We start from the raw sequence: 15,102 nt of genomic DNA, 5'->3' as shown, positions 1-15,102 counted from the left end.
TGTATGCATTACATAATGTAATGTAATTGAAATGTTTTATTATCAAGCACAGACACAGGCTTAAGACACAAAATATTTCCTACCGTATTGTTTAAAGTTATTGAAAAACCACTTATGGAATCGAGTTTTTATGTTACTAGATCTTCGAAACATTGATTATGAAGCCTTGTATCGTTTTATTTCGTCGTTTTATTAAATTTCAAACACATCAAAAAGGTTTGGGGCTTGTGATATAGCTCAGTTGGCAAGTTTGTTGTCTCCTAAGCCGATGTCCGCGAGTTTGAGCCCAAGAGTAAACATTGAACACAGTTGTACCGGATAAGTTTTTCAATAACGATCCGCCAACTGCAACGTTGATAAAGTCGCGAATGCCATAAAGATTGTAAAACGGCTATAATCGAAACAAAAAAAATCAAAAAGGTTAGAAGTTTGTTCCACCGTATTATACGCATGAAAAAGTGGCTCCAGAGAGTAAGCATCAACATCACTTTTTAAAACGTTCACACGCACACACATAGGATCTCAGTGAAACTTCATGTTTCTTTGAAGAGATCTTCTTTCCTTAACTCGATACGTACATTTTTCGAATTTATGATGGCTAGCATTATAAAAATGCTAAAATCACCAGACCACAGAAAGTGTAGTATGTATGCCATGATCGGGATTAGATCTCATTAACACTTGGAACTTAAAGGGCGATCTCGAAATTATTGCGACACATTCAACAGGCATAACTTTTTTATCATTGGGTAAAAATCAACTAAATTTTGCACACTTCCACATTAATGTGTATTGTATTCATGCTGTCAAACACGAAATCGTGTTTTTCGATTCAATGAAATTAAAGGTGAACCAACGTGAGTCGAGAGAACAAATTCTTTCCAAACACCTGAAATTTCCTGACCTGTCGCACCGGCAGTTGGGAAAACGTTGAAAATTCACCTTTAAATCGTCTCCAGAGTGTAGAAGCGGTTCCAGGAGCGGTTGACGTTGGATCGCGGCAAAGGAGCTGGAAGAAAACCAGGACCGGAGAATTAAAAGACGGAGGGAAAGGTGAAGCGGGTGATTAAAGCAAATCCCAAAGTCTCAAGCCGTTTTTTGGCTAAAAAGATCGGCATGTCACTGAGTTATGTATGTCCGGAATGCAAAGAAGAGAGCTGGACTACATACATAAAAGGTACAGAACTTCCCAAACCGCAATGAGAGGCTACAGTCGACGGCTAAAAATCGGGCAGGGGAGCTCTACGAAAAGATGCTGACAAAATATGGCTGCTGTGTGATGGACGACGAAACGTATATAAAAACCGATTTTAAGCAAATTTCGGGGTTGGAGTTTTTCACCGGCAAGAGCAAGTTAGATGTGATCGACAAATTTAGGTAGAAGAAAATGTCGAAGTCAGGGGACTGAGATAAACGGAGAATCATCGTCAATGATCCAAAAAATTTTGCAGCCAATGATTAAATTTGTGGTAATTTGTTGCAATTTGTTAGAGTATTCTCTAACCTTCTAGAGAAGGTTTAATTCAAAATGAGAGAAACCGGTGCTCAGAGAGAGTGAAAATGTGCTAATTGTTGCAAATTGTTGCAATTTGTTAAGCAATTTTGGAATTTTGATCATTACCATCCCAAATGCAAAGAATTCTCTCTCCACTGCAATCCCTCGGTCGAAGTTAATGGCGAGATCTACAAATCTGAGTTCCTCGAGAAGCGCCTTTTGCCGTTCTAGCAGCAGTACGACGAAGCTCTGCCATTTTGGCCAGATTTCCATTGGATGCGTTAGGCAATTCAACAAGAACTAACTCATGTCAATGTGAAGTTACTCATGTGAAAGTGAAGTAGTTGGAAGCTGTAACATTTATAGTCGTGGCTCCAGAGGGCGTCAATATTTGTGATTTTCTTTCAGTCGTTCAGAAAGGAAACAGAACTGCTTATTGACATTAATCGAAGATGTCAGTAATCTAAAAACAAGTCAAAAATATTTTAATAAAAAGGAAATACATCGTTTGTAAAGGTTTTATAGTAGAACCGAGGGTAAAAAATAATTGCTTCAAAATAAATTGAACAAATGCATGTATTTGAACCTGGAAATCCTAGTTTCGGTAACCTCACTGTTATCCAATCATTGCACAGAGGGGATTTTCAAGCTTAAAAAGTTACTCAATTCAGATAGGAACGTCTTGCTTGAAAAACCAACCATAGTTTAGTATAGTATATTTACTATAATTGAAAACAATTTAGTTGATGTTTTTAAATGTTTTTTGTTCACCTAATAAAAATCTGTATTTAAGTATATTCTGAGAACTCTACTGATTGTATATAAGCAAGGCCGGATTAAGGACCTTACTTTAATCACACTACCTCAATTTCTACAGATCTTTGAGAAAACAAATCAAAACTAGGAAATCGGAATGAAAACTTGAAATATAACAACTTAAAAGGCCCCTGTGAAATAATATTTAGAATAGTTTATCTCTTACACCTAAAAAAAGGGGGCCCTCTAGAGTAAGCATTGAAAAAGTTCTCCCGCATTTTTCGGGCTGAGAACATCAAAATCTTGGTATTGAATTTCAAAATTTTCAACCCAAAATTTGAACAAAAATAATGTAAACCAAATTCGAAAAAAATTAAGAAGAATATGAGCAAAAACACCTCAAATTTTAATTTTTTTTATCGAAACGTGTCAGTTAGGATATTCTGTCAGGATCTCCTCATTTTCATAACATACAAACGTCTTGCACAATTAAAATGGTTACTATTACGTTAATTTTTCAACTAATGGTTACTGCTCTGAAATAGCAGCTTATATCGTTAAAACTGGCTCATAGTATTAAGAGGGAACAGAGAAGCTTTAAGAAAAACATTTCAATATTTTACTTGGGCAGTATCTGGGTTTAAACAGGGTATTATTATAACTTTTCACTTTTCAATCATTATTATTGAAATATCCGTTGGTTGATAAATTCTAAACCCTTTTCCCTCCCTATTTTTGAAAATAAAATTAAAAGAAAACTGTAGTTGCTTAAATTGGACCAATCGACAGTACAGAGTTTCTCTATTGAATTTCCATCCCAATTTATGTCTTAGGTTTAAAATTTGGGTCCTACGCCGTTTGGCCTAAAGTCATTTGGCATAAAGCCGTTTGGCATAACGCCGTTTGGCATAAAAGTCGTTTGGCATAAAGTCATTTGGCATAATGGTCATTTGGCATAATGGCCGTTTGGCATAATGGTCATTTGGCATAATGGCCATTTGGCATAATGGCCGTTTGGCATAAAAATATAAAAACTCATAAGGTTACATAAAATGTTGCTAAAAATTAAAATACATTAGTTTTTTTTTCAATTTACCGAGTTTCTAGGTTAATTCAAATCCCTAGTAAGGTTAACCCAAAGCTAGGGACAATCCCCTAGCCCGGTCCGCAACGTGAAGCGTAAGGACCATACGTCGTTTTAGTTCGAACGCGAAGCGTGAGGAGGCTTCCTGGAAATTTTGATAAATAATTTTAGGACGGCCCCGTCTTTCTAGGTTTATTAAAAACCCTAGGAAGGCCCCGTGTTTCTAGGTTTACCCAATGCTAGGGACAATCCCCTAGACCGGTCCGCGACGCGAAGCGTAAGGACCATACATCATTTTAGTTCGAACGCGAAGCGTGAGGAGGCTTCCTCGTAATTTTGATCCATTATTTTAGGATGACCTCGTCTTCATGCCCAAAGTAAATGAAATATTTTATGCCAAATGACCGTTATGCCAAACGGCCGTTATGCCAAACGGCCATTATGCCAAACGACTATTATGCCAAACGGCCATTATGCCAAACGGCTTTATGCCAAACGACTTTTATGCCAAACGGCGTTATGCCAAACGGCTTTATGCCAAATGACTTTATGCCAATCGGTATACAATCTAAAATTTGTATTTGAAAATTTTCAACTGATTTAACAAAAATTTTAACATCTACTGAAGTAAATATCCTGAATTCAGAATATCACTTTTAAAACGATCATTCTCAAATTATCATTAAAACTTATCATTAAAAGTTATCATTGAGTGATTCTCTTAACATGAACATTTCTATGTTTTTTTCATCTTATATTTTTCCAAATTCAATCGATTGAGAGTTTCAAATCCTGTGATGTTTCTTCAGTTACTGAAATTCAGTTTCATGGTTTTTCTTAATTTTGAGAAGAATCTTTGTTTTATTTTCTAAACTCATTTGGATTCCTTATCTGACTTTTTTCAACGATAAATGATTCTGTATTTTAAACATTTAATCTCTATTCTCCCTTATTTTCAAGCGATCATTTTTTCACTTTAACCTCTTTGGCTTTGGGAGCATCGAATGAAACTTTTGTCACATTTAGAATAACAGTTAGATAACATTTTTTTATCTGATGAGAATCGTATTCATAAACATCTCATGAAAATGTTTTTTTTTTGTGTTTCAAAGATATAAAATTTAATAGATATATTTTCTTTTATTTAATTCATATTTAGTTTCTCTAAACTTGATTTCAAATTATGATTGAGATTTGAGACACTGAATTGTGGTTCTGAAAATAACCTAATTCAAAGTTTTAAATTCTTAGACATTTATATTTAGATCTCTATGGATGGAATTTGAATTTAATTATTTTGTTTATTTTTATGAATTTTGTATTCTATGTTTCAAATCTTCATGATACTTTCCAATTGTCATAAGGTGAAAAATTCTTGATGAAGCACAAACCGGACGACCAAAGATGAAATGAAAAACATTTAAAATATCTATCCGGTAACTATTCTAAATCAGAGAATTTTAGTTGGTGATAAGGGTACTAAAAAATTGAGAATCAAATTTCGTATTTGGAAGCTCAAATCAGAGCTTTTATTTTTGAGAAATTTCTAAACTCTTCCGCAATGTTTGCATGTAATTGCTGAACAATTATTATTTGAAGGTACCAGAAACCATCTTCTACACAGACAACATGGCTATTTGAAGAGAGTATATTGAACTCATCTCCAGTTCTTTTACACTTTAAAAATGTTTTGTATTCTCTGGGATAGTATTTGGAAAAAAAATCGAATCATAGGGGCCCCCCGAGAAAAATTGCCCCGGGCCCCCCGATGGCTTAATCCGGCCCTGTATATAAGAACGCGTCTTACTCGACCGACATTGCTTTAAAGCTCCAATGGAAGCTTATTTGAGAAAGTTGTTCAAGTTCCCATGTACAATGATGTAACAAACCTAATTATCTTTGGCTCATTTATCTTCCCCCGCAGACGTGGACGAGTGCAGCACCGGTGAGGCCAAGTGTGGTCCGGATCAGGTGTGCAAAAACAAACGCGGCGGCTACGTCTGTTTGTGTCCGCCGGGGCACATAATCGGCCGGAATCATCGCTGCGAGGACGTAAACGAGTGCGATTTGCACAAAGGCAAGGTGTGTCCCCAGAACTCGGACTGCCTGAACACGGTCGGGTCCTATCGATGTGACTGCAAGGAAGGCTTCCGGAAGGCACGCCCCGAAGATCTGATCTGCACGGATGTGGACGAGTGCAGCGAAGTTCCGGGGTTGTGCCATCAGCGCTGCATCAACTACTGGGGCTCCTATCGGTGTGGCTGCGAGCCGGGCTATCGATTGGCCATGAATAATCGGACCTGCGACGACGTGGACGAGTGCGAGGAATACAAATCGAATAACCTCTGCGTGGGCATCTGCGAAAACACACCAGGCTCGTACAGCTGCCGATGTCCGCAGGGCTACAAAGTGGGACATGATGGGCGCAGCTGTATTGGTAATTCAATTATTATTCTTGACTTTCTTGATATTTTTTTTTCTTGCATTCCTAATGCTGATGCTTGAAATCAAACAATTGTTATGATTGAACTATAAATTGGCTCTTCATTCATATTATCATATTTAGGCAACGTAATCAAATACATATTCCGTATCCCAATTTCTGAAGAACATTTTCAGTGCACTCACCTGGAAACTACTACGATTTTCACTAGTGTTTTACTACTAGATTTTCATCGTTATTATTAAAATTTTCAGATGACTTATTTGTATTATCCCATTCATAAGCCAGTTTTTGGAGCAAAATTAACAATGCATACAAGGTCGAGATGGTGTTGATCCGAAAAAATCCGCATTCTGAAGATAATAACAGCTCCGAAATATTTCACGGAATGTTGACAAAAATGACAAAAATAACAAATGACAAAGATAACAAAAATGACAAAAATGACAAAAATGACAAAAATGACAAAAATGACAAAAATGACAAAAATGACAAAAATGACAAAAATGACAAAAATGACAAAAATGACAAAAATGACAAAAATGACAAAAATGACAAAAATGACAAAAATGACAAAAATGACAAAAATGACAAAAATGACAAAAATGACAAAAATGACAAAAATGACAAAAATGACAAAAATGACAAAAATGACAAAAATGACAAAAATGACAAAAATGACAAAAATGACAAAAATGACAAAAATGACAAAAATGACAAAAATGACAAAAATGACAAAAATGACAAAAATGACAAAAATGACAAAAATGACAAAAATGACAAAAATGACAAAAATGACAAAAATGACAAAAATGACAAAAATGACAAAAATGACAAAAATGACAAAAATGACAAAAATGACAAAAATGACAAAAATGACAAAAATGACAAAAATGACAAAAATGACAAAAATGACAAAAAATGACAAAAATGACAAAAATGACAAAAATGACAAAAATGACAAAAATGACAAAAATGACAAAAATGACAAAAATGACAAAAATGACAAAATTGACAAAAATGACAAAAATGACAAAAATGACAAAAATGACAAAAATGACAAAAATGACAAAAATGACAAAAATGACAAAAATGACAAAAATGACAAAAATGACAAAAATGACAAAAATGACAAAAATGACAAAAATGACAAAAATGACAAAAATGACAAAAATGACAAAAATGAAAAAAATGACAAAAATGACAAAAATGACAAAAATGACAAAAATGACAAAAATGACAAAAGTGACAAAAGTGACAAAAATGACAAAAATGACAAAAATGACAAAAATGACAAAAATGACAAAAATGACAAAAATGACAAAAATGACAAAAATGACAAAAATGACAAAAATGACAAAAATGACAAAAATGACAAAAATGACAAAAATGACAAAAATGACAAAAATGACAAAAATGACAAAAATGACAAAAATGACAAAAATGACAAAAATGACAACAATGACAAAAATGACAACAATGACAAAAATGACAAAAATGACAAAAATGACAAAAATGACAAAAATGACAAAAATGACAAAAATGACAAAAATGACAAAAATGACAAAAATGACAAAAATGACAAAAATGACAAAAATGACAAAAATGACAAAAATGACAAAAATGACAAAAATGACAAAAATGACAAAAATGACAAAAATGACAAAAATGACAAAAATGACAAAAATGACAAAAATGACAAAAATGACAAAAATGACAAAAATGACAAAAATGACAAAAATGACAAAAATGACAAAAATGACAAAAATGACAAAAATGACAAAAATGACAAAAATGACAAAAATGACAAAAATGACAAAAATGACAAAAATGACAAAAATGACAAAAATGACAAAAATGACAAAAATGACAAAAATGACAAAAATGACAAAAATGACAAAAATGACAAAAATGACAAAAATGACAAAAATGACAAAAATGACAAAAATGACAAAAATGACAAAAATGACAAAAATGACAAAAATGACAAAACTGACAAAAATGACAAAAATGACAAAAATGACAAAAATGACAAAAATGACAAAAATGACAAAAATGACAAAAATGACAAAAATGACAAAAATGACAAAAATGACAAAAATGACAAAAATGACAAAAATGACAAAAATGACAAAAATGACAAAAATGACAAAAATGACAAAAATGACAAAAATGACAAAAATGACAAAAATGACAAAAATGACAAAAATGACAAAAATGACAAAAATGACAAAAATGACAAAAATGACAAAAATGACAAAAATGACAAAAATGACAAAAATGACAAAAATGACAAAAATGACAAAAATGACAAAAATGACAAAAATGACAAAAATGACAAAAATGACAAAAATGACAAAAATGACAAAAATGACAAAAATGACAAAAATGACAAAAATGACAAAAATGACAAAAATGACAAAAATGACAAAAATGACAAAAATGACAAAAATGACAAAAATGACAAAAATGACAAAAATGACAAAAATGACAAAAATGACAAAAATGACAAAAATGACAAAAATGACAAAAATGACAAAAATGACAAAAATGACAAAAATGACAAAAATGACAAAAATGACAAAAATGACAAAAATGACAAAAATGACAAAAATGACAAAAAATGACAAAAATGACAAAAATGACAAAAATGACAAAATTGACAAAACAGACAAAATTGACAATATTGACAAAAATGACAAAATTGACAAAATTGACGAAATTGACAAAATTGACAAAATTGACAAAATTGACAAAATGACAAAATTGACAAAATTGACAAAATTGACAAAATTAACAAAATTGACAAAATTGACAAAATTGACAAAATTGAGAAAATTGACAAAATTGACAAAATTGACAAAATTGACAAAATTAACGAAATTGAAAAAATTGACAAAATTGACGAAATTGTCAAAATTTACAAAATTGACAAAATTGACAAAATTGACAAAATTGACAAAATTGACAAAATTGACAAAATTGTCAAAATTAATAAAATCGACAAAATTGACAAAATTGACAAAATTGACAAAATTGACAAAATTGACAAAATTGACAAAATTGACAAAAATCACATTTCAAACAAAAAACTTCAAAAATTACAAAATAAACAAAAATTACAAAAATTACAAAAAATACAAAAATTACAAATACTACAAAAATGACAAAAATTACAAATATTCAAAAAAATGACAAAAATTCCAAAAATTTGAAAAATTTGAAAAATTACAAAAATTACAAAAATTACAAAAATTTAAAAAATTAAAAAAATTAAAAAAATTACAAAAATTACAAAAATTACAAAAATTACAAAAATTACAAAAATTACAAAAATCACAAAAAATACAAAAATTCAAAAAATTACAAGATTTACAAAGATTACAAAAATATAAAAAATTACAAAATTGACAAAAATAACAAAATTTACAAAAATTACAAAAATTAAAAGTTTACAAAAATAACAAAAATTAAAAATTCTAATAAAATTAAAGAAATTACAAAAATTACAAATATTATAAAAATTACAAAAATTTTAAAAATTACAAAAATTACAAAAATTACAAAAATTACAATCATTACAAACATTACAAAAATTACAAAAATTACTTATATTACTAAACTTACTAAAATTACTTAAATTGCAAATATTACAAAAATGGCAAAAATTACAAAAAGTACAAAAATTACAAAAATAACGAAAATGACAACAATAACAAAAATTACTAGAATTATGAAAATTACAAAAATTGTTAAAGTTACAAAATTTACAAAAGTTTGAAAAAGTAATAAATATCATAAAAATGAAAAAAAGACATACACTGCCGGCCAAAAGTTTGGGATCACCCGCTTAAAAACATTTTCATAAATTCATACAAAAATTATATTTCAAAGTGATAATCATAAAAATTTACCTGTAATTAATTGTTTTTTGAAAATTTACACTAATGATTCTGAATTTTTTATGGTTATCACTTCAAAATATAATTTTTGTATGAATTAATGAAAAAACAAAAATTTCTATGAGATACATTTTTTAAAGAATGATCCCAAACTTTTGGCCGATAACTTAAGTGTCTATTTTAATAATTAAAAGTACATTCTAGAATTTTCGCCCCAAATTTTTGATTGTGTTTTGAGAAGTATAGAATAAGGATTATAATGCAACTCAAATTTTGAAATTTGGTCCACCCTTTCCCGAGATGATCGGCTTTGAATATTGAGTGCGATTTTTTTAAATGTTCTAACTTTAGGTTAAGTTTCAGGTGCAAAACTAAAACATTATTTCTGGGCAAAATACCTCCGACATGGCTATTGCTCATTATATTTCAAATGAGATCAGAAGAATTGCAATATGTCCTAAGACGACTGAGATATGAAAGATCAAAATTTGCACGTTTTTTAGCGGGTGATCCCAAACTTTTGGCCGGCAGTGTATGCCAAAATTGCCGCGCACCCATGGTAAAAAAAAATATTTCCATTTTATAACAAAAATATTATCGACTAAGTAACAAAATAATATCAAAATGATAAAGTTATAAATATTATGTAACAAACAAATTGCCCTTTAACAGTCATTTTGACTGGTCACGGTCCGAATAGGAATATTCAATTTGCTGGTCTTTCTAGTGGTAAACAAAACAGACAAAGCAAAACTTTTGTCTGCCCCTTGAATTTTACCATTTTTTACATCAAGAACTCAAAGCAACGAAACTGAACTCCCAATAGATCGCAAACAAATTACCATCCATTCAAACCTCAATGAGCTAAGTGACATCGTCTAATTACCACTTTGTCAATGTGTGCCCTCTCTTCCCGCAGATATCGACGAATGTGAAGCGAGAGACGTCTGCAACGGGCGAAACGAAATTTGCACCAACATCCGGGGCAGCTATCGATGTACCAGAATCAACTGTCCGTACGAGTACGAAATCGATCCGGATCGGAACAAGTACGTGTTGAACGCCGCCGCCGTTCACTTTCACTATTTACCTTCCTTATATCGACTCTTGTCTCGTTTTCTGTCTCCTTCTAATTAGTCGCTGCCGGCGGACGACCAAATATTGCAACCCGGGCGATCTGGAATGTCTGCGGAAACCGTCGTCCTACTCGTACAACTTTATAACGCTAGTATCGAACATGCCGGTTCCGCCATCCGGTCGGGCTCTGTTCAATCTGCGAGGACCGGCCTGGTACGAGGCCATCGATTTCGATTTGAAGCTAATTTCGGTCGATGCGCCCGGCAACGTGAGACCGGCCGATCAGCGCTACTTCAGGTTGGACTTCTCCTGCTCGAAATTCACCGGTACCAAATTCAGAGTCTCTGTTTGTTTTCTTTTCAATTCCAGTCTCAACAAACTATCGAACGAGGTTCTGCTCAATCTGGTCCGGAGCATAGAGGGACCGCAGGACATTGAGCTGGAACTTAGCATGACCGTTTTCAAGGATGGCCAGCCGTTTGGGTCCAACATTGCCAAGTTGTTCCTGATGATTTCGGCGTACGAGTTTTAATTTCTAGTATCCTACTATCCTTACAATGTATCTATAGGTTGCCATTTGCCATTGATTTTAATTAACCACATTTCTGTTTTCCACCGCATGAAAGAAGGAAATACACATGCTACTTTGTAATCTCGAACATTTTTTTTGCGAATTATTGAAAGAACGATGACCTTCAACATGGTTACATGATGAAATGCTTTTCCAGGTATGTGTATTCCAAGAGACTTTTATGTTAAGCTTACCAAATTACTCGGTTCTATCCATGTTTGCCCGGATATTTGATGCAAAATTTGAGAAAAGTTTGGTCCGGCCCGATTGCACGGATTTTTTCTGGATTAATTCACTTCTTTTGCCAAATCATACAGGAAAAACAAATTGTATAGTTAAAAAAAATTATTCATGTGCCTAAAACTAGATTTTTTGAGCATTTTTTATCACAATTATCATGAAGGGTTTTGCAGAAGCCTTAAATACGATTTGAAATCTGCTGATAACTATTTATGTAAAAACCTTTTTTTCAATATTTGTGCTTGATTTTTGTTGAGAAGTTCCTGGGTATTGAAATAATTTGTTCGATTATTACTCGGATTTTTGGTCGACAATTTTGAAATCAAATGTCCATATTTTGCCAGGTTTTTTGGTACGATTTTAAAATACGATTTTAGTCTAATATGTGTTGTGACTCTGGTATGCATTGAACTGATAATCTAATATCCGTTCTGATCAATTTGCTTAGATAAGCTAAATTTAAATTAAAATGTCATTCGTTCGACGAATGTCATAAAATCTCTTAACTATTTGGACCGGATCTTCCAAGTAAAAGCAGAAAATTGTGCACCAGTTGATTTGATTCCAAGTGGTAATTAAATGTCAGCAATTGCCAGGCCCATAAATAACTTCTCAAGTGGCCCATTCCAGAGGCAAACAAGATTACCACAAGGGCCCATAAAAAAGTTACATCAACATAAGGAAGCATATCCGGTTTGCTAGATAAAACGTTCAGAGTGAACCGAACCGGGTCGACACATGTCATTCCGGTTCAAGGCAATTCAGATTTTCTTCCAGACTCATGTGTGAGAATTTTTTTTGTAATAGTCCTCGTTTTCAAGATCCAACCCATCTTTATGACTCCGAAAAGTGGGCCGCATGTTGCTCAAGTCACTGTTAAGCCATCCATCTGTTTTTTTTGAGACGGAGACGAAGAAACGACCTCGTCTTGTTGAACCCGCCAAAACCTAACCAACAGGGGAGCGATTCAGCAGATGTGACATTTCTGAAAATTTATTTTTGATTTGATAAACTTGCAAGCGGATACCGGTATAATCTGCCGGTTTTCTCATTTCCTATATTGTTTCCACCGTGCGCCGTTACTCGACCGAAACAGAACAGGGCCTCTCTAAATGGTAGGTAAGTACGATTGTGACATCAAACACGTGAAGCTCGAAGATGAATGGAACCGGAAAGGTATAAATTTGACGGGAGCGTCTAACTACTCTCAACGATTCGCAGGAAGAGCACCTCGTGTTTACATATTTTGCTTTTTTCTACCAAATTGCCAATTTTTTATCATTTCCGGGTATCAAAAAACGGAAGGGTGTGCGCTACAAAAGGGATGAATGGTTTTTGTTTACACCTGCCATTCTATTACCATTATTGTCAACAAGTAAACGTTAAAAAGGGAGGGCAACCTATCGTTTTCTAAATGTTGATAAACGGTGTGTATGAGTAGACTGAATCGATTTTGGGTCATTATAGAATCTAAAAAGCTTCGTTTGGGTTCGAAAGTCGTCCGTGAAATTTTCGCAGAATTTTTAAGTAACGTTTACATGAGTAAATTTTAATTTTTAGGTTTGTATGGAAAAATTACACATTTTGTTCTGAAAAATTGAGATGCCTTTTACGAAAACATTGCATTAAATTCTACTGTTTAATATAATGAACGACTTGATTGTCTATCAAACTGAAATCTAAAATAAGAAATGGATTGACCGGATAGAACAGCCGTTTACAAATTTTCGTCTTGTTTGGATGCATTACGGAACTTTTGCAAAAACAATGAACAGTTAAAATTAACGACCGCTTCTTCTATCGTCTGATTCAAAATAACATTGAAAAGTAAATATGAATGCCTCTTTTTTCTGTCGTCTTTTTCATAATATTAAAGGTTTTGTCAAACCCCAGGTATAAATTTTTCTTTCGTGCATAATAAAGCAATTAATTCTTAAACATAAAACAATTTATTTGGACGACCGCTGGTCTGTTACAAAGTTTAAAATCAGGAATCGGTTTCTCGTCGTGCAAAACTCCCATATATGTATGAATTTTTATCTCAATTTGATGCATATTATCATAATTATTGAAAAATATTATGGGCAACCCCTTTTTGCGACCCTTTGCCCTATATTTTAAACTTCGAATAAATTGCATTTTCTGTCAAACTCCCATGTGCAAATTTTCATTAAAATCCTATGCATGATCACGATAATGAGCTTGAGCTTGAGCTTGCTATCAACTACGGTCCACCTGCGGCCCCATGGCCAATGGCATAATGGTTGCACTCCGTGATTGGTTCGAAATAATCAACATTGCACAATGACCAAATGAAAGATTGCTGGGAACAAGCAATTCAATCTCACTGTACAGTTTTGAGAATTTCTGACTTTGATAAGAACCAATAACGACGCCGGCCAAGTCCGTGTAGTCGATAGAGGAAAGGGTAATGCAGCACATGTGAAGATTTATTTTCCGGAGAACGGCTGTACGCCATCCTTCCACAGATCTCACGCAGAGTGTTAAGGGGTAGGGGTAATGTGCCATGGAAATCACTTTGGTAAGCGATGAACCACTTATTCAAAAAATTTTGCTTCTAATATCCTACATCTGATAAATTTTCTTTAACTTTAAACTTTCTCTTCAAGTTCATGTTCGATCTTAATCAAGCAAAATCAAATAAAAAAACAGGCCTCTAATTTAAACAAATTAAATGAATCAAATGCAGTTATGTTGTAGATGTTGAAGTTCAGAATTGGTACGCATAATTAATTTCCATTTTAAACTCACTGTCCATTTCACACTCACAGCTTGATCTCGTCTTTAAAATATTTTTCGAGAACTTGAATTCATTTCACTATAAGTAAGGTGAATTTAAGGCAATGAACAAAATAATTTAATCCAGTCCTACTATATTTTTATTTTGGGAGTAAAACAAATGAATGATATTGGTTCACTATCTCTTTTTCAGTTTTCTAATGATTTCTATTATTTCACGATATTATGATGTTTAAAAATAATTATTATGTTCTATCATTTTAGTTGTTATCTCGTTTTCCAAAGTACAATTATTAAAAATTTGTGTTGGCACGATTTTATATTGGTTTAATTAGTATGATTTTTTTCAAATTATTATACGCTTCAAGAAGCTAGATTCTTTTAAATAAATTTTCTTTTAAATAATTTTAATAACACTTTTTAAAAACAAGATAAAAGGTGCGTCAATTCAATCAGAAATATTATAACCTTACAAATTCCATTTCATCACTTCAAAATAAAAAGAAATGAACCAATTTCTCGTGATTAAAATCTTTTTTCTGTGCGTTTTAAAAGATTGAAAACTACAATATCAATAAAAAATAATAATACCAAATTAAATTGAAAAAATATAAAATCTAAGAAAAAATCTGCATGTATGCAAAACTGATGCTATTTTCATCTCCTATAACTAAGAAATATGTGCGTTAAATAACAAAATGCGCATAGTAAGGACCAGTTACGGTACATATTAAAAAATTGGTAGGTGGGAAAGTTCACTATAATGAATACTAT

General features: G+C 32.5%; 1 protein-coding gene across 3 annotated transcripts in view; it reads left to right on the top strand.

Annotated features, from left to right (window-relative positions):
• LOC129746079 (fibulin-1) overlaps positions 1-11,410 on the top strand; it is a 190,949-nt gene extending 179,539 nt beyond the window's left edge. For all 3 annotated transcript variants that reach the window (XM_055739529.1, XM_055739528.1, XM_055739527.1), the window contains 3 exons: positions 10,600-10,729; positions 10,818-11,054; positions 11,127-11,410. In XM_055739529.1, coding sequence (XP_055595504.1) covers positions 10,600-10,729; positions 10,818-11,054; positions 11,127-11,289 — 530 coding nt within the window. In that variant the 3' untranslated portion in view covers positions 11,290-11,410. The remainder of the gene's footprint in view (positions 1-10,599; positions 10,730-10,817; positions 11,055-11,126) is intronic.
• The last annotated feature ends 3,692 nt before the right edge of the window (positions 11,411-15,102 follow it).

This window comes from Uranotaenia lowii, chromosome 2 (genome assembly GCF_029784155.1).
Source record: "Uranotaenia lowii strain MFRU-FL chromosome 2, ASM2978415v1, whole genome shotgun sequence".
NCBI classification, from domain to species: Eukaryota; Metazoa; Arthropoda; class Insecta; order Diptera; family Culicidae; genus Uranotaenia; species Uranotaenia lowii.
The sequence above is the reverse complement of the archived record's forward strand: the minus strand, read 5'-3'. Positions and strand labels throughout refer to the sequence as shown.